Source organism: Vipera ursinii (assembly GCF_947247035.1).
Source record: "Vipera ursinii genome assembly, chromosome: 12".
In the NCBI taxonomy this organism is placed as follows: Eukaryota; Metazoa; Chordata; class Lepidosauria; order Squamata; family Viperidae; genus Vipera; species Vipera ursinii.
In genome coordinates, this window is record NC_139525.1 from 16,165,496 (window position 1) to 16,186,557 (window position 21,062).

At 45.2% G+C, this 21,062-nt stretch overlaps 1 protein-coding gene across 2 annotated transcripts in view; it reads left to right on the forward strand.

Annotated features, from left to right (window-relative positions):
* The first annotated feature begins 838 nt into the window (after window positions 1-838).
* The window catches only part of LOC310646107 (ubiquitin carboxyl-terminal hydrolase 12-like), a 47,922-nt gene continuing 27,698 nt past the window's right edge, over window positions 839-21,062 (forward strand). For both annotated transcript variants that reach the window (XM_083372340.1, XM_083372342.1), the window contains exon 1: window positions 839-984. In XM_083372340.1, coding sequence (XP_083228466.1) covers window positions 937-984 — 48 coding nt within the window. In that variant the 5' untranslated portion in view covers window positions 839-936. The remainder of the gene's footprint in view (window positions 985-21,062) is intronic.

A 21,062-nucleotide genomic window follows, 5' to 3' on the forward strand; every position in this document is an offset into this window, starting at 1 on the left:
CTTAATTGTCCCCAACAATCTGGGTCCTCATTTTACCTACCTCGGAAGGATGGAAGGCTGAGTCAACCTTGAGCCTGGTGGGACTCGAACCTGCACTAATTGCAGGCAGCTGGTGTTACTTAAGGAGGCATTAGCCCACTGCTCCACCAAAAACCGGGACAACTTGATTGTTTTTCAGACTTAGGATCCTTGCAGCGTCCCTGTGGTCACCTGATCAAAATTCAGACGCTGGCACAAATGGCTCATATTTATGACGGTCGCAGCGTCCTGGGCTCACGTGACCCCCCCTTTTGGGACCTTCTGAGAAGCAAAGTCCACGGGGAAGCCAGATTCACCGAACAGCCGCGTGGCTATCTTAACAACCGCAGTGATTCCCTTAACAACTGGGTCGAGAAAGGTTGTAAAATGGGGCAAAATTTACTTCGCCACTTACTTTGTCTCACTTAATAACAGAAATCTTGCACTCGACGGTGGTCGTTCAGGACTACCTGTAATCCCTCTAAGCACGAGACTTTCCGAAAAAACTGGGTGGGGGGGCCGCGGGAAAAGCCTCCCCGAGGCTCCCCCGCCCGGACCTTTTGCAACCCCCCCTCCCCCCCTTGCAGGAATCGCAGCCCCCTCCCCGCTTTCCCGCCCCGTTTTGCACCAGTCGCGCCTCGCGCTGGGCGAGCCCGGAAAGGGGCGGAACGGAGGACGGGCGGAACTTTCCTTCCGAGGCTGCGCGGGCAGGCCGGAGCCGAGCGCGAGTGACGCGCCGCCGCCGTCGCCGCCTCCTCCTCCTCCTCCTGCTGCTGCTGCTGCTGCTGCTGCTGCTCCAGCCGGAGCGCTTTCTCGGTGGCGCCAGCTGCGGCGGCGGCGGCTCCGGCGGCGGCGGCGCTCCCTCGGGCGGCGGGCGGCCAACATGGCGGCGAGGACGGGCTGCGGGTGGCCGCGCGGATGGCAACGCTGATGACCGTCCGGAGACTCGCCTCCATCTGTACCATGGTGAGTGGGGCGGGGGACGCCCCGCGGCATCCCCCCCCCACACCCCGCGGGGTTTCCCTTTTTTTGGGGGGGGGGAGGGGAGAGGGAAATGAGGAGGGGTCTTTGCCCGGGCGAGGAGGGGGCAGGCGGGAAGCCTCTCCCCTGGGCCGCTTCTGGGGGCAGCTCCCTGAGCACGTGCAGAGTGCTTTCTCCCGCAGGAGAGAAGGGGGAGGAAAAGCCGCCCCTTTGCCAAGGAAGCCTTTAAGGAACGGGGGGAACGCAGCTGCCTTTGGGAGGGGGGGGGGGTCTTTTTTTCTCCTCTGTTTTTATTTATGGGTTAAAGGCAGATCGCGGGCCCACCCTCCCGGGGCTTGGGACCCTGCGGGGTGCCTGGAATTCCATAGACAAAGCCCATCATCCACACCCTCTGCCCATGCGGGGGTGGCTCAGGAGAAGCCACACACACACACACACACACACTCCCGCTGCTCCCTCTATCCCAGCGTTTCCCAACCTTAGGAACTTGAAGATGCGTGGACTTCAACTCCCAGAATTCCCCAGCCAGCTATGCTGGCTGGGGAATTCTGGGAGTTGAAGTCCACGCATCTTCAAGTTCCTAAGGTTGGGAAACGCTGCTCTATCCGGACCTTCCAAGCTGGCCTGGCCTGATGGGATGGGGTTGGGTTTTATAAATTGGTCTTAACTTTTAATTTGTACTAAGTTATTACGGGCATTGCTGTTTAATTACTTTTTAATTTTTGTATCTTGTTTTTATTATGTATTGCCCTGTTCACCGCCCTGAGTCCTTCGGGAGAAGGGCGGTATACTTACTTACTTACTTACTTACTAAATCAATCAATCAATCAATCAATCAATCAATCCCAAATGTCCGGGCAGAGTTTCTGTTTCCTGCTCCTTTTTTTCCAGATAAGGATTCAAGCTTGTAAGCCGCCCTGAGTCTTCGGAGAAGGGCGGGATATAAATGGAATAAAAATAAAAATAAATAAATAAATAAAATAACACCCACCCCGTTTGGGGCCACTTCTGGACCCTTTCCCTCCCCCTTTTAACTAAGATGGGGCATTTGTTCGTCCATCACTTTTTATGATGGTATGTTTATGACACAGGTGTTCTTGAGACTGCATACTCCTTTGTTTTTCTCTTTTCTGTAGCGAGACGTGTATGCAACGGTTCTGTCTTAATGCATCAGGCCTTGGATTCTAACGTTACTAACACCGCAACTAAACAGCTACAAAGAGCTGTCATGAGAGGGAAAAAAATGAGGGGAGAGTGCATTCTAAGTTTACACACAATGCAAAAAGGGATCTCCCTCCATTCCTTAATAAGGTTTTAGTTGATTTTTATTCCGCTTTTTTAGTTTATAAGTAATGCAAGGCAGTGATGGTACCTAATACACTTCCTCCTGTTTTTTTCCGCAACAGCCTTGGGTTGGGCTGAGACTTGACTTTTCCCACTACTTTCTTGTTCCTCTTTGGCCCCTTCTGCTTCAGCTGCTTTAGTTATTTTTCTCCTTGGTGTGTTTTGTCACAGAAAACGTACTTCCGGGTGGAAGTGGCGTGAAATGCATGCATGCATTGTGAGGGGCACAGATGGGTCATGCATGCACGTGCTGTGTGGACCCGAGTAGCCTGTTGGGGAATGCGTGACAAAAGGGCAGCTTCCCAGAGTTCAGTTAATTAAAGTGAATAGGATATTATTCCCACATTTTTAATGTAATTTCATGTCATATTTTCCTGCATAGAAGTGGCCCAGATAGGTGAAATAAGAAACGATACAGGTAGTCCTCAGCTTATGACCACAATCAAGCCCAACATTTCTGTTGTTAAGTAAGACATTTGTTAAGTGAGTTTTGTCCCATTTTACCTTTCTCACCACAGCTCTTAAGTGAATCACTGCAGTTGATAGGTTAGTAACACGGTTGTTAAATGAAACTGGCTTCCCCATTGATTTTGCCTGTCAGCAGGTTGCAGTTGGGGATCACATGACCTTGGGACACAGCAACAGTCCTAAGTACGAACCACTTGCCAAACATCTCAATTTTGATCGCACGATTGTGGGGATGCTACAAAGGTCATAAGTGTGAAAAACGGTCATGTAACTTTTTTTCAGTGCCGTAACTTTGCATGGTCACTAAATGAACTGTTGTAAGTTGAGGACTACCTGTATTTAACAATATGGAGAGATTAAAATGCCTAGAAATAGTAATAATATATTAAATGTATATGCCACCCGACTCTCAGGAACTCTGGGTAGTTGTTATATGTCGAAGCCTTGAGAAGATGTTTTGGCCCCCTTTGTCTCCTTCATTTTTATTGAGCCAGGAAATTGCGTTAGATCAGGGGTGTCAAACTCGCAACGTCACATGACGTGTTGCGACGTATCACTACTTTTTTCCCATTGCTGGCAACGAGGTGGGCGCGGTTTCGCTATGTTGCATCTGGCCCGTGGGCCGGCAGTTTGACAGCCCTGCGTTAGATGCTCTTATAAAGTGGTGTATCCTTAAAGTAACACAATGGTGTGTTGCAGTGCAGGTCATTTCCAGCCAGCAAACATGAGATTTCTCCCTCTCACAGTTGTCAAGAGCAGAAAGGAAGGCAGACTTCTGCAAATGAGGTCCTTGCCCCCTGGAGCTCTTGCAAGCAATTCCTTCTCTCCTGCAGGATTTATGCTTGTACAGCATTTCAATTTCAGCAACGACTATCTAGAATTCTTGGGGAAGATTTCTTGACATTTTGTATATTTCATCTTTTAGCTTCCTTCTATCATCATGAAACTTGGGATAGTTTTGGCTTGCAGGAGGGAATGCAATTTGAAACTTCATCCAGATGAGAACTGTGCCTTGTGGTTGAGAATAATCTGTTAAACTGAGTGATTTGCATTCTCCCTGAATGCCTCTGTTGTTGATTTGCGTCTCCCAGCACTACAGCTGCTGGAAATTGTGTTCAAAAAAATACCTGGAAGGAATGTGTTGTACAACGGTGCCCTTAAGACTGAGGGATGGCGTTGAGATGTCAGCAATGTGGCATTTTGTTAAACCGCAATTGTGTCAGTGGTTGGGCGTATCATTTAACAGTGTTGGCTTGTTTATCAACAGGGATCTAAAGGAAACTGATTTTGCCTCCATTAAACGGGATCTGTTTACATGCTTTATTGTGGCTGATGTGGCTGAGGGCTTGGAAACTACATCTGTAGCTCAAACCCTTGCCAGGATGTTTGGATCGCGTAACGTCCTCTCAGGCATGTTATGATGTTGGCTCCTTATTTCCAGTTTGTGAAGTGCTGGTATTCGTGCTGAAGGCATTAAACGGTGCCATTGGGACTGCAGGTTTGCCTTCATAATCCGGGCCTGCTTATGGTCGAAGACCACTTTCCAAGTGGCTGGAGATTCCCAGCCATCCAGGTCATGGTTGTCCCAAAGGTGCATTTTCAAAAGAGAAGGCTCTGTCTCTGGTGGGCCAGACAGTGGAACATTAGAAGCTTCTTGGATGAGAAGCGAAACATCTTCAAGGAAAAACAGAGAAAGTCCAGCTGCCTTTTCAAAATGCACCTTTGGGATCAGTTTCTTAGGTTGGGTGTCTCCCAAATCCTTTGAATCATCTCCCACATAACAAAGTTTCCAATTTTTCTTTGCCAGCTAGTTGTACTATATCAGTGATTCTCAAATCTTAACCGTTTTAAGATTTATGGACTTCAACTCCCAGAATACTCCAGCCAGCAATCTTGTGACTGGGGGTATTTTGGGGAGTTGAAGTCCATGTAATTTTAAATGGCTACAGTTGAGAAACACTGCTGTATTAAGCTTTTAAATAGGCTGTTTAATGCAATTGTCCTTCTTGTTCTGCTGATCACTTAGGTGTCTAATTTTGTGGTTTGATTTTTATGTTTAAAAGTGATCTGTTTTTGAGGGGTTTTGCTCTGAAAAATGGGCTAAAAACAACAACATGGGAATAACGATAATATACAGGCATTTCCCATCTTATCTTCTCCCTGGATGCTTGAGCTCATATATTTTGAATCATGTTTTCTCCTAGGCCAGTGGTGTCAAACTGCCAGCCGGTGGGCCAGACACGTCATCAGGAAACCGCAACCACCCCATTGCCGGCAATGGAGAAAAGGCTCCGATATGTCACGCAATGTCACATGACGTTGCAAGTTTGACATGTCTGTCCTAGGCAAATTAAAACCCTTTCTGAGATTAATCAAGTCTAATCAGTTTGTCTTCTTATACCTCAAAGGGTTTACCTCCTCCCCATATCCAAGAAGGCCATTGGCATTAAGTTCATGCCCAGATAGTTCCAATTTCTCCTGCCAAACCACACCTCGCTCTGCAGAGATCTGTAGTGTTTATGGCCATTCACCCATTAAAAGATTTGGACGGTGTGTGTCAATCTTGGCAATTTTAAGATAGGTGGACTTGGCTGTCTGGGGAATTCTGGGAGTTGAAGTCCACCTATCTTAAAGTTACCGAGGTTGAAAAACCTTAGTCTTGGATGAAAACATGCTCAGTGGAGGAAAAGCAACCACTTGACCTTTCCAGGGCAGCCTCTTTGTCTATCAGTATTTATTTATTCATCTCATTATGTTAGTTTCTAATGCATTAACATGAATAAGGCACTTGTAGCAGTTTTGGTCCATGGGGGAAAATAAACAGTCCGTAAGTAGATAATACAGGTGAAACTTGAAAAATTAGAATATTGTGCAAAAGTTCATTTATTTCAGTAATGCAACTTAAAAGGGGAAACTTAATATATGAGATAGACTCATTACATGCAAAGCAAGGTAGTTCAAGCCATGATTTGTCATAATTGTGATGATTATGGCGTACAGCTCATGAAAACCCCAAATCCACAATCTCAGAAAATTAGAATATTGTGAAAAGGGGCAATATTCTAGGCTCAAAGTGTCCCACCCTAATCAGCTAATTAAGCCATAACACCTGCAAAGGGTTCCTGAACCTTTAAATGGTCTCTCAGTCTGGTTCAGTAGGAATCACAATCATGGGGAAGACTGCTGACCTGACAGTTGTGCAGAAAACCATCATTGACACCCTCCATAAGGAGGGAAAACCTCAAAAGGTAATTGCAAAAGAAGTTGGATGTTCCCAAAGTGCTGTATCAAAGCACATTAATAGAAAGTTATGTGGAAGGGAAAAGTGTGGAAGAAAAAGGTGCACAAGCAGCCGGGATGACCGCAGCCTGGAGAGGATTGTCAGGAAAAGGCCATTGAAAAGTGTTGGGGACTTTCACAAGGAGTGGACTGAGGCTGGAGTCAGTGCATCAAGAGCCACCACACACAGATGGATCCTGGACATGGGCTTCAAATGTCGTATTCCTCTTGTCAAGCCGCTCCTGAACAACAAACAACGTCAGAAGCGTCTTACCTGGGCTAAAGAAAAACAGACCTGGTCTGTTGCTCAGTGGTCCAAAGTCCTCTTTTCTGATGAGAGCAACTTTTGCATCTCATTTGGAAACCAAGGTCCCGGAGTCTGGAGGAAGAATGGAGAGGCACACACTGCAAGATGCTTGAAGTCCAGTGTGAAGTTTCCACAGTCTGTGTTGATTTGGGGAGCCATGTCATCTGCTGGTGTTGGTCTACTGTGCTTCATTAAGTCCAGGGTCAACGCAGCCATCTACCAGGAGATTTTGGAGCACTTCATGCTTCCTTCCACAGACGAGCTTTATGGGGATGCTGACTTCATTTTCTTCAGGACTTGGCACCTGCCCACACTGCCAAAAGCACCAAAACCTGGTTCAATGACCGTGGGATTACTGTGCTTGATTGGCCAGCAAACTCGCCTGACCTGAACCCCATAGATAATCTATGGGGCATTGCCAAGAGAAAGATGAGAGACATGAGACCGAACAATGCAGAAGAGCTGAAGGCCGCTATTGAAGCATCCTGGTCTTCCATAACACCTCAGCAGTGCCACAGGCTGATAGCTTCCATGCCACGCCGCATTGAGGCAGTAATTGCTGCAAAAGGGGCCCAAACCAAGTACTGAGTACATATGCATGCTTATACTTTTCAGAGGTCCGATATTGTTCTATGTACACTCCTTGTTTTATTGATTGCATGTAATATTCTAATTTTCTGAGATTGTGGATTTGGGGTTTTCATGAGCTGTAAGTCATAATCATCACAATTATGACAAATCACGGCTTGAACTATCTTGCTTTGCATGTAATGAGTCTATCTCATATATTAGTTTCCCCTTTTAAGTTGCATTACTGAAATAAATGAACTTTTGCACGATATTCTAATTTTTGGAGTTTCACCTGTATTTACACAAAAACCACCAAAATGACATTGAAGCATGTCTCCTTTGGAATCCTCCAGAATCCTCTGTCAGCCTAGATGTTAATTCGGGGGTGAGGGAGGATGGGGCAGAAGAGGAGTAGGCAACCTCGGCTCTTTTATGACTCATGGACAGAGCCGAGGTTGCCTACCCCTGGGGCAGAAGAAAGAAAAAGCTGTTTACGGGTAGTCCTCAACTTACAATCAGTTGTTTAGCAACCATTCGAATTTATAACGGATGTAGTACTTGGTTAGTACTTACGATCTAGATTCAGAGTTCTGACAGTCGGGCACTGACCCCACTCCTCGTGGTCACATGACTGCAGTTTCGGTAATCAGGCACCATTTATGGCTGTTTGCAGCATTCCACAGTCACACAACCTCTTCTGTTTATGACAGTTTTGCCAAAAGCCAGTGTTTACTTCCAGTTTTCAGCAAAACTAGCCCATAGCAAACCATGGGATTGCTTGATTGGGGCGTCTGCTTAATGAACCCCACAAAAAAGATCACAAAATCAGGTTGGTAACATGACTGACCTGCATTATGTGATGAGTAGGCTCCATTACTGTCGCAATTTGAGGATTTCCTGTACTTTGATCCTAAATTCCAGCTGAATATTAGATGAAAACTTTTAAAAACTCAGTGCAGTTCAACAGCAGAGCCTCAGACCAGGGGAGATGGAAGATTCTCTTTGTAGGAGGTGAATTCTGGGAGTTGAAGTCCACAGGGGCTTGGAAGGCCTCTGTCTGCTTTTATTTGGATTCCTGGACCCCCTAAAGCAGGGGTAGGCAACCTCGGCTCTTTTATGACTCATGGACTTCAGCTCCCAGAATTCCTGAGTCAGCATAGCCGAGGTTGCCTACCCCTGCCCTAAAGTCTCCTTCCAATTTTCTGATTCTGTATATACTGAAGTGAACAGCATCTAATGTCAACTGTGTCTTAAGGTCCCCCATCTCTGTCTTAAAACCATAGACTTCAAGGCTTGAATATCCCAATCTTAATTTTTGCATTTTCTTGCTGCTTCTCCTCCTCTTCCTCCTTTAAAAAAAACCATTTGAGACCTTCAGTAATTTTGAATTAAGAAATGAAAAAAGGTTGTAAAACTGGGCAAAACTCATTTAACCGATGTTTCATTTAGCAACACAAATTTGGGGCTGAATTGTCATAAGTCGAGGACTGCCTGTACTGTATGCCATCTGGTTGTAGATTTTACATGAGAGCAAAGCTCTTTTTGGACAAGGAGATTCAGTGTCTGATTTTGGAAACGCTCGGAAGCTGTCCCGTTTTGCATTACTAAGTGCATTTACTTGAGACTTCTTTGTAATGGAGAAGGGGTCCATTTGCACGCTATAATATATAATTTTGCTCTCAGTCCTTTACTCTTCCTGCATATCCACTGTAAGTAGCCCTGTAATTATCTTACCCAAGCAGGCTCGCATCTAGATGTAAATAAAAACCTGCCACATCTAAGCTAAATGGGAATTTTAAGAATCGCAACCCCAGAACAATCCGAGGGCAGGTTGAAAAATCTTGCTATCGGAATGCTTCTTCCAAGCTGATGCTGTTCTATTCTTCCAGCTCTTTCTCCGGCTCTGCAAGGGGACTTCATAGAGCTGGTATTTCTTTCTCTGCAAATCCAATTCATGATGCTAAATCACCCAGTTGTTTATTTATTTATTTATTTTTGTAATCCTTCTATTCTTTGGCTTGCTTCCACGAAATGTAGGTTTTTGCTGCAGCATCTCGAGAACAAGTATCTCTAGATTCTAGAACATAGAAGCAGATTATAAAGGGACTTGTGAATGCTAAATGTGTGTGTGTGTGTGTGTGTGTGTGTGTGTGTGTGTGTGTGTGTGTCAAAGACTTTAGAATCTAGAGTGCCAAACCATGGTATACATCAGGGGTCCTCAACCATGGCAACTTTGAAGACTTGTGGACTTCAACTCCCAGAATTCCTCAGCCAGAATTCTGGGTGGTAAAGTCCACAAGTCTTAATGTTGCCAAGGTTGAGGACCCCTGGTATACATGTTAGGCATGGTAGCCTGAGACGAGGCTAAGGAACAATGCAGGAAGCAAAGAAATATACTTAAAATGATATTTTTGCTTGGCAGTAAAACATCAGGGTGATGCATTATTCCACCTTTTGCCAAATTTGGTGATGTGAGAAGATGGGGAGATCTTAAACAGTTAAATCACTCACCTGGACAAGGAGATTGATGCTTTTACCTGGGTAACTGACAGTCTGGGAAGACCACACAGGATCCTAGCATTGGAAGGAACCAGCAGATAACCATCCAGTCTGAGCTCACCTAACCTATTCCCGGTGGAAATGGAAATGGGATCGAATTAAATAATTAGGAGTGCTTAAAGCACATGCCGTTTTAGGTCAGTTCAATCCAGGATAAGGAAAGGAAAGTTACACTGATGAAAGAGCAGTCGGATTTTTTTACTTTAATAATAATAGTAATAATAATAGTAATAATAATAGTAATAATAATAGTAATAATAACAATAATAATAACAATAACAATAACAAGAAGAAGAAGAAGAAGAAGAAGAAGAAGAAGAAGAAGAAGAAGAAGAAGAAGAAGAAGAAGTAGTTGGAAGGGACCTTGGAGGTCATCTAGTCCAACCCCCTGCTAAGGCAGGAAACCCTATACCATTTCAGACAAATGGCTGTCCAGCCTTGTATTATTTTTACAAGTAACTCAAGACAGCGAACATATCCAGCAAACCTTCCTCCTCCTATTTTCTCCACCACAACAACCCTGTGAGGTGGGCTTGGCTGAGAGAGAGAGAGAGAGAGAGAGACTGGCCCAAAGTCAACCAGCTGGCTTTTGTGGCTAAGGCAAGACTTGGTCTCCTGCTTTCTAGCCTGGTGCTATAACCACTAGGCCAAACTGGCTTTTTATGTTCCTGCCTCCCCCTTCACCAAGGAGGCTGCTTTCTCTATTTGCCCTCCCCCCATCCCCCCAATCCTGGCTGCCATATGCACATTTTCATTTTGTTATATTTTATTTATCCAATTTATTTGCCACCCGTCTCGTGGTTCAGGTGTTTACTACCAAGCAAAAATATCATTTTAAGCATGTTTCTTTGCTTCATGTGTTGTTCCTTAGCCTCATCTTGGGCTACCATCTCCCCTGGCCTAGGGTGACTCTCTTGTTGGCTTCTCTATGACTTTGTCTCCATGACCTACATCAAGAGGGACAATTAACCTTAGAGTAAGCCCTTTGGATGGCAGGGGTTGACTAGGTAGAGTTGGAATTCAGCCATGTTTCTGAACCGTTCATTGATCTTTGATTGCCAGTATGCAGGAGATGTCTTTCTAAGGCGGACACGTCAAACTCGTCACGTGAAGTCGCGCAACGTATCTGGACGGTTTTTCCATTGCCGGCAATGGGGTGGGCGCGGCTTCCGGATGATGCGTCTGGCCCATGAGCCGGCAGTTTGACACCCCTGTTTTAAGGAGTAGCTGAAGAATAGCCTACCCTGGAGAGTAGCAAGTTCATGACACATCCAGAGACACAACAGACCACCTCCCGTCTGCATGGCTGCTTTGGTTTTACAGGCATCTAGAGAAATAATTGCCAGCCTTAGCCATTTTAAGATGCATGGACTTCCAATTCCCAGAATACCCCAGTCAGCATTGCTAGCGCTGACTGGGGTCTTCTGGGAATTGAAGTCCACAGGATGGAGGAGGAGAAAGCTCTGCTGGATATGTTTGTTATCTTGAGTTATTTGCAAAAAAACAATAATATTTTACAATTTATGATTGTATATTTCCATATGTTTTTCAAACTACAGTGAAAGGTGCTTTAATTTGTGATTTCCTTGGTTTTGGCTCCTCAGAATGCCACAGTGTTGTGGTTTAGATTAAAGCAGTTATCAAATAGTCACTCGTTCTGTTTTTTCCCAAGCCATTCGATGACTTACTTCAAAACTTTGACCTTTTTAAGACTCATTGCCAAAATAAACACACATCCAATTGCAGTTCGACATTTCTTAGAATTGTTATTTTTATTGAAGGGAGTAATTCTGCGTTGGAGATTTTGCTGCACAGAAAGGAGGACGTAAAGGCCAAGGCTGATAAATTACTTCACAATTGACAGAAGGAGAACAAGTAATAAAATTAAATAAAATTCAAATCTTAACCCAAGCTGAAGTTTATCATTTTAATCCTCTCTCTGGTTTACAGGATTTGATGGGAATTCCTGCCTGCTGGTGAAGTGCAAAATACAGCACTGCCACATGCTATGTATTTTAATTTTCCCTGTAAACCGCCCTGAGTCCTACGGGAATAGGGCGGTATATAAATTTAATAAATAAATAAATAAATAAACTTATTTGCTTCTACACAAACCTTGCAGGTGTCGTGCAAAAAAACAAAAAATCTGTTCCTCTGTAGCTTTTCTACTTTCCAGCTTTGTGTTTTTTTATCTCAGTTACCACACGTTGGATACTGTGGTTGGTCCACTAGTTTTACACTCAAGCAATGTCTCAACCTTGGCAAGTTTAAGAGATATAGACTTCAATTCCCAGAAGGCTGGGGAATTCTGGGAGTTGAAGTGCATACATCTTAAAGCTGCCGTGGTTGAGAAACACTGCACAAGAGTCTCTGATGATATAGTAGAAGAGTGCTTTGTAATTTCCGCAGTGGTGTTCAGGTAAGCACTTGGGACTTGACTCACTTCAGTGCAATTGGTGTTAATCCATCATTTTTCAAGCTTGGTGGTGTGCATGGAAGAATATTGTTTGCCTCTGTCACGAAGTAAGCGGTACATAGTCAATTGTCAAGTTCTGTAGGTAACTACCAGATTATATCCTGGGTATGTGCTAGTCCACAGGTCTGCAACTCGCGGCTCCAGAGCCGCATGCGGCTCTTTCAGCCGTCTCCTGCGGCTCCCAGTCCTCTGCCATGTGCAGTCCCCCCCCCCCAAAAAAAGTGGGACTAAAAAAGTTCAACCAATCAATTCAAATATGCAGGGTAGGTGCATATCTCACCTTGGCTCCACTCTTCAGTCAAACCCTGTTCTGCACATGCGTGCATGTATGCACATGTGCACACATTTTTTGCGGCTCCCAGATTTTCCTTTTGTGAGGGAACCGGTTCTGAGTGGCTCTTTCACTGTTTCAGGTTGCTGACCCCTGTCTGTTTGTTGGTTTTTGTTTTCTAATCTTCCCATCTCAACTTTTCTCCTGTAGTAAGGATACTACTTGGTGCTTGTCGTAGAAAAAATTGGCAGGCGTTCTCTAGCAAGCGAATGAATGGATTTGGGTGACAATCAGTTAATAGGGATGTATAAAGATAAGTCGTTCCTTGACAAAACGATGCTTCAGCATCCCTTCACGGGTACCATCTTGTATGTAATATTTTTCACAATTTCGTATTTTGTTGCTTTAATGTAGATAGTCTTTGACTTAACAAGAGTTTGTTTAGTGACAATTTGAAGTTACAATAGCCCTGGAAAATGTGACTTACGACCATTTTCCACATACGACTGTTGTTGCAGCATCCCCATGATCACGTGATCAAAATTCAGATGCTTGACAACTGACTCATATTTATGACGGTTGCAGAATCCCAAGGTCATCTGATCACCTTTTGTGACCGTCCCACGAGCAAAGTTGATGAGGAAGCCAGATTTACTTAACTATGTTACTGACTGAACAATCGGAACAATTCACTTAGCAATTGTATGAAGAAGGATCATAAAATGGGACAAAACTCACTTAGCTGTGACAATTGGGGTCAATTGTGGCCAGCAATAGCACAATAGAAGAGAGCTGGAAGGGACTGTTCTGTCCCAGCCTACGTGAGTCCTTGTTCTGCTCACAAGGAGAAACCCCTCTTCCAAGAAACAGGCAGGAACCGCAAGAAAAAACCAACCCCTTTTATTATTCACAGACCTGAGTCAATGTCCAAGGCAAACAAACACAGTCCACAGAAACTCGATCCTCAGCATGAACAGTTGCCTTCGGCAACCAGCACCTGTCACATCATCCCTTTTATAATTCAGCCAAGGCGTGGCTTCCTAATGCCTTCTCCTTTGCCTTTGGAGCCGCCCCATTGCACTCCTCTGTCCTACTCGCTTCTCTTGCCTGCACTTTCGTGCATCCTGGATTTGTCCCAACTCTGCTTCATCACTGTCCAGCTCAAGCTCCTAGCACAGCTGTGTCTCAGCCTGAGTGTGAGTAGAGGGGCCAGGCTCCTCGTCTGACTGTAAGTCTTGTAGCATCTCAGAGCCTTCCTCTGACTCTGATGTCACTCCAGGCCCCTCCTCCTCCTCCTCTGATTCCTCAGACTCAGCTGCCGGATCCATTGGCTGGCGAGGAATCACAGCAGGGACCTTGGAGGTCTTCTAGTTCAGCCCCCACCCACCCCACTTGAACAAGAGAACCTATACCAGTCAACCTATACTGGTATACCTATACCAGCCGAAGATTACCTGAATTAAGACAGATACCTATTTGGAATGCCTGCATTCTGGTAATTCAATTGTTAATTGAACTGATTGGAAGCTAAGTTTGCAGAAATTCTTATTTTTCTGACTTAGTTGAAACTGGTTTGGGCGGGTTGCTAAGATGTGGCTTCTGGGCTGCTGCCCGGAGAGGGCCTGCTTGCCTGTTTTGAGTTCACCCCTGTGCCAGAAGTAGATGGGGACGTGGGTATTTTCTCTGGGCTGCTTCCAGTCGTAAGTGATCATGATCAGGCCAGGGTTAGAAGCAGTGCTTTTAAAAGAGAAGCTTTTTGCGTTGTTGTTAAACTCATCCTGCCTTTCCAAGCATGACAAACAACACTGCAGTGGGTGAGCTTGGCCAAGGTATTAGTCAGTATCTCATCTCCTTGCAAATACGCTTAGATGTAGCCTGTTATGTAGGTGAGCAAAGGCTGATCCACACCAGATACAGGCAAAGAGCTTTGAGTGTTGATGTTTCATATAAAAGAGCGACCCCCAACCTTTCTTGGCAACAGGGACCAGTTCCGTGGAAGACCCTTTTTACACAGACCGTGGTGGTGGTTTTGGTTTCACTTGCCTGCCACTCACCTCCAGATGTGCTAACCAGTTCCTAATAGGCCACAGACTAGTATCAGTCCATGGCCTGGGGCAAGGGTAGGCAACCTCGGCTCTTTTATGACTCATGGACTCAAGGTGGCTCAGGAATTCTGGGAGTTGAAGTCCATGAGTCATAAAAGAGCCGAGGTTGCCTACCCCTGGCCTGGGGGTTGGGGACCTCCGATATAAAGCCTCGGTGTCCGACCTTTTGGCTTACCTGGGCCTCATTCAATGAAGAGCAATTGTCTTCAGCTGCATATAAACTATATAATATAGTTATTGTACATATAAACATCACTAAAAATTGCATAATTTACATTCTTGTAGGGCTGCACTACAAGCTGTCCAGGGCCGCATGCCATCTGTGAGTCATGGGTTGGACACACGTGGTATAAAGTATTCAATTCTGCATTGTAGTTTGCTCATTTGGTGGCTGCTCTGTTTGCCCTCAGCATAGCCATAGCACTTAGACTTATATACCGCTTCACAGTGCTTTACAGCCCTCTCTAAGTGATTTACAGAATCAGTTTATTGCCCCCAACAATCTGGGTCCTCATTTTACTAACCTCAGAAGGATGGAAGGCTGAGTCAACCTCAAGCCTGTCAGGATCGAACTCCTGGCAATGGGCAGTGAATTTGCCTGCAATTCTGCATTCCGACCACTGCACCATCCTGGCTTATTTCCTGCGATCTTTGTCTCAAACACGAAAGTGCTTAGGGGCGATCTGACTTTAGGCAGGCTTTGATTTTATATAGGTAGTCTTCAACTTACGGTCGCAATTGGGAAAACGTCCATCGCTAATCAGGGTGGTTGTTAAGCGAGGCACGCCTGATTTTACAACCTTTTTTTTTGCCACGGTTGTTCAGTGAATCACTTCAGTTGTTAAGTGGATCGTGCAATTAAGCGAAATTGGCTTCCCTTTGTTGACTTTGCATTGTGGAAGTCAGCTGGGAAGGTCACAAACTGCAGCCATGTGGCCCTGGGATGCGGCAGTTGTCATACATACATACATACATACATACATACATACATACCTGTTGCCAAGTGCCTGCGTTTGGATCACGTGGCCTTGGAGATGCTGCAGTGCTGAAAAGGGTGAGGACCTCTCCTTAGTCACTTGTTTCGTTGCCTCTGAAGCTTCAGAAATGATTGATTCGAGCCATGTTGTTAGTCAGTGACTGCTTGTAGTTACTTTAACTCAGCTGCCCACTTCAGCCATCCTGAGATTATTATCTCTTCTACCTTTGGATTCTTTTCTGAGACATTCCCTTTGACTCCACGTCCTTCCCTTCCCGTTTTTTATCCCAGCTAAATTGAACGCCTTCCCGGTGACTCTTTTGTCTCACTTCGTTGTCTATTCCTCCTCGGCTTTCCCAGACTTCCACTTCTGTCTTTTAAAGTGCAGTTCAGACGGTCATTTTGCTGTTTTCATTTGTCTTCTTCACAGGCCACCTTGATCCTGTTAGTATGGGGTTCCTTCTCTGGAAGTGCTGTCATATCATTAACATAACATAGCACTTTTTATTTGGATCGTAGACCAGCATAGGAGGACAGAAAATGACAGAGATACAAAGATTATAGTGAGTCATTTCAGCAGTAAAAGTTGGTGTGGCGTTAAACATACTACAGCTCTGTGCATAGAGTTGCAGTACTACTACGAAGCTACCTGAAAGATAAAATGCAGACTGTCAAATCCAACATTATTCTTAACATTTCTCCTCCTCTAGCTGCTTTTATATTGTATTCGGACACAAACTACAGATATTAATGACTTCATTTGCCCCTAAGATCTTTAATCGCTTTATCTCTACCTTTCGAAGAGTTTTTCCTTCCCAGCTATGCTTCTGGTCCCGTGTCCTGCGTCCTTTACCAAAAACATCCTTTCAGAAATAGTATGTATTTTTGCTGCGGTGGCTGAGGTCTCTGCTTTGTCTTCAAACTCCTTGGCTTTGATCAAAGTTAAAGGTCTCCATCTCTTAGTACAGGGGTCTTCAAACTTGGCCCTTTTATGACTTGTGGACTTCAACTCCCAGAATTCCTCAGCCAGTCAAGCTGGCTGAGGAATTCTGGGAGTTGAAGTCCACAAGTCATAAAAGGGCCAAGTTTGAAGACCTCTGTCTTAGTAGATGGTTTTCGCCCTGTCCCTCACGTTGTGTGTTCGAATGCTCTTTAACCCCTGTTTCGATGTCCCTCTGGTTTTTTTTCCTTTCTTTCTTGTTCCCCCCCTATTTATGCTTCACCATGCTTTGCAATTTATATATTAGTGAGGCAGTCTTTACGTACCGTAGTTTTCCTTTCTGGTGGTGTCTGTCCTTTCCTAACCTGTGGTCTTCTGGATATGTTAAGATAAAGGAGTTAGGTGGCTGAACTAATGGGAGCTATTATTCAGCATATTGGATCAGAGGAAGCCAGTATAATCCCGTGTCTGCCTCTGGTAGATCCAGCCTTCCATTCATTAATCTCCATGTCTGCTAGTTACATCGCCATTCTCAATGTAGGTATAATTCCACCTTAACGGTTGAGTTCCATTTTTTCCTTTCGTTCATTTGTCTTCTTTGTCAAGCACAGATTCATGCAGTGATTACCTTCCATCTCATCTTTTGGGTTTTTATCAGTCTTCATTCTCTGCTTTATCTAGAAGTCTATCATTAAAATACTTCTGCTCCCTGATGGTTGGCCTCTGACATTATTTCTCCGGTTGCTTAAAGGACAGCCTGGCTTTGAAGCCTTCCGAAAGCCGAGTTCCTCGTTATTTCCGGTTGCCATTTATATATAACCTATTCTCCAAAGCACCTGAAGGCCAGGCAAGGAATAACGGATGGAAACTGGTTGAGGAGAGATTCAACCTAGAAACAAGGAGAAATTTTCTGACCGTGAGAACAGTCAACCAGGGGAACAGCTTTGCCTTCAGAAGTTGTGGCAGCTTCGTCACCGGAAGCTTTCAAGAAGACACTGGATTGCCATCTGTCAGGAATGGTGTAGTAGGGTCTCCTGCTTGAGCAGGGGGTTGGACTAGATGACCTACAACAGGGGTCTTCAAACTTGGCCCTTTTATGACTTGTGGACTTCAACTCCCAGAATTCCTCAGCCAACATGCCTGGCTGAGGAATTCTGGGAGTTGAAGTCCACAAGTCATAAAAGGGCCAAGTTTGAAGACCTCTGACCTACAAGGTCCCTTCCAACTCTGTTGTTCTTGCATTCCACCTTTAAATCCCATCCTCAGCAGTCTAAAGGTCTTCTTCTGTCTGATACTCTCCCTCCTTTCCCTCTTGCTGTTCCCACCTTTTCTTTCCAGATATGGTCTTCTGTATCCTTTCTGTGTGGCCTGGGGTTTAATTCCTTTCACCTCATCTTCCTGTTCAACCAAGATTACAGATATGTAGCATAATTTGCTTAAAAAGTATTTTCCCCTCCCTGATTCCCTGTCTCCTTTTCATCTTGTAATAAAGAGCTTTGCACGCTGAACGATGTGGTAAGAGTAATCATTGTTCTTGCAGCTGCTTTGGCATGGACGTAATTGTTAGCTGTGGGACTGGAGAGTGTCAGGATTATATCAGAGTAAACAGATTTCTTATCTCTTCGTTTGAAAAAGCTTCACAGAAATGCAGCCAGTTTATCAGACTTGCTAAGCATATTCTAATTCTATTTTTTTTTAATACGGGTGGGTTATCTGGCATTAATCCCGATGCAAAAGATTTTCAAAGAAAGAAGATTGAGCAGTTTGAAGTGAAAAGGGCGTGATTTCTAGCCTTTGATTTACAGTTTTAATAATGCTTGCAGATAAATGGGTAATAATAATACATGTATTTCATTCTGGTATAATACCTGTCAGGCCGGTTTTATAATTAAAACAATATAAAACAAGTTACACTGTAAGTCTTCAAACCAACCCCCAAAATAAATAGAATTAGCTGCAACCCAGCAGCAGAATTTGCGGGGTCACTGAAGCAGCAACAATGTGCCCAACCGTGTCCGTGAAAGTGTAGCTGCGGGTTGCATATTGAACTGCGTTCAGGAAGAAAATTTACACAGGTCTATTGAGAGCTGCCAAAAACTCTCTGGGCCAGCTGCAACTTCTGAATGCTCTTCAAGGGCAGCCCCACCTAGAATACATCATAGTAATCCAAACACAAATGACTTAAGACATGAGTCGCTGTCAGCAAGCCTCCTGGTCCACAGTTGTTTGCACAAGACAAACGGTACAAAGGTCTTCCTGGCCACGACTGCCACCATTCACGAGTCTTAAGAGGACACCCCATGTTGCATGCCAGCTTCGATTAGGGAAGAACTTGGCGGGTCGAATCCTGAGTGCCGCGTAACAGAGTGAGCGCCTGTTACTCGTCCCAGCTTCTGCCCACCTAGCAGTTCGAAAGCATGTAAAAATGCAAGTAGAAAAATAGGGACTACTCCGGTTGGAAGGTAACAGCGTTCCGTGCGCCTTTGGCGTCTAGTCATGCCGGCCACATGACCACGGAGACATCCTCGGACAAGCGCTGGCTCTTCGGCTTTGAAACAGAGATGAGTCGGAAACGACTAGCACGCATGTGCAGGGGAACCTTTACCTTTACCTTTTTTAAAGATGGAAAACCTCTGGATCTGTGAGGGCTGTAAGATGCACAGCCATGTTCTCATGCCAGGATTGAATCGCAGCCTCCCTCTCCCCCATCCAAACTCCACAGCGTCCAAGGAACCTTGCTAACATGCCTTGATTGTTCCAGGACAGAGATGTATAAATAGGTCTCATATTGTCCTATTGATAATACTTGATCTCACACCAACAGATCCCCTAAGAGCTTTGTGTAGACGTTCGATAGGAGTGCAGAGAATGTGTGCAGCCCTGAGGCACCCTATAAAGCAAGGGGCTCTGCTCAGTTTTACTCCTGGAGGAAACGGAAATGACGGAACCGGTTCTGTAGAAAGGAGACGCATTGTGGCAGCAGGCCTTTCAGTCCGCTAAGCCAGGGCTTTTCAACCTTTTCACCCATTGTACCACTTTTAGGATATGGCAACATCCGAGGACCACCAGTCGCCTAGCAAGGTGTCAAAAACTTGATCACCAAAAAAAGGAAAAAAGTGATGAAGTACAGGTAGTCCTCGACTTACAACAGTTTGCTTAGTGAGTGTTCGAAGTTACAATGGCACTGAAAAAAGGGCCCCCCAATCCACAGCCGAGCAACACACCTGCCTGTCTACCTGGCCGTGCTCTTTCTCTTGTCCGAGGTTGAGGATTGGCAGCGGGGGTGGTTTGGGGGGGTGTTTGGTTTTTATTCCCCCCCCCCCCCGCTGGGTGGTTGCAGCAGGTTTTGGTTACTTCATATGACCCTGAATGTAAATCACAAGGCCCTTGAGATGCTGCAACATTCCAGCTGATCGGCGCTTCTTCTGGGCTCAGAATCGCCAGGATCAATGCCGAGCTCCATCTGGAGGCTGGCGCTGATCCTGGCGCTTCTGTTGAGCCCTGACAGCCCCGAAGAAGCACCAATGAGCTGGAAAGCGGCACTGATCCTGGCGCTTCCGCTGAACCCCGACAGCCCTGCAGCTCCAGCCGTCTCTCGCTCAGGCTTGTGCGCTGCTGCCACCGGTTCAGCTCATTCCCCTCCCCTGCTACCCCTTTTCTAGGATGGTCGCGTACCACCTGCCAGGGGCCAATGTACCACAGGTGGTACCCGTACCACTGTTTGAAAAGCCCTGTGCTAAGCCAGCTGAAAGGATGCCGTGATCCGTGGCATCAAAGGCTGCTAAGAGATCTAAGGAGGGTCAGGATGGTGGACTACAGTTATCCCAAACCCACCAAAGATCATGAACCGGTACTGTCAAAACCATCCAAGTATTTAAGCCTGACTGGAAGGGGTTCCATTAATCTGCTTCTTTCGGAGCTCTCTGGACCCATAGGCCAGTTACCTTTAGCCTGAAGACCGGACAAAAACTGTCCAGATTTGTTGGATCAAGCAATGGTCTCTTACGAAGGGAATGGAAAGCCATCTCTTTCAAGGCAGGTGGAACCCCCTCCTTTTGCCAAGAAGCGTTCAGATCCCAAAGGGGCTTTTCCCAAAAGGCAACTGGGCTTTCTTGGTTTTCCCCTTAAAAAACGTTTCGCTTCTCATCTAAGAAGCTTCTTCAGTTCTGGCTCTTCTTGGATGAGAAACAAAAATGTTTAAAAAAAAACACCCCACCAACCACGAGAAAGTCTGGCTACTTTTTGGACAAAGCACCTTTGGGACAACCATGACTTAGATGGTTGAGAATCTCCATAGGCATCAAGCATTTACTTCTCACGGATCCCCCCTCACCCATCACCTCTTGGGAAACGTTAATCGATCAGGAGGGAGAGACGTCTAAAAGACGAGTGGCCAAACTCACTGCGCTGAAGATTCTGTTCACTTCATGCATAACTGTCTCATGGGAGACTTTGAATCACCAGAAACTTCAATGAAGGGAAGGTATAGATTCTGGTAGAGAGTTTGGCTGATTTTGCTTGGCCTCTAGAGGTTTTTTGCTAATATTACCCAGTAAGTTAGTGGGACCTATTTAGGTTATAAATGTTATGTTTGCCTAAGGTATCTATTCTTCCATTTAGTCTTTTCTGGTTTTCTTAACTTTTCTCTAGGACTATTTTTTAAAAAAACGTTTCAGGTGTTAAAGTGGAACTTTGGCGCATCACAACTATTACTACATATGAGGCTTTGTGTGCATCACCTGGAATGGTATTTTAGGGGAAGAAGATT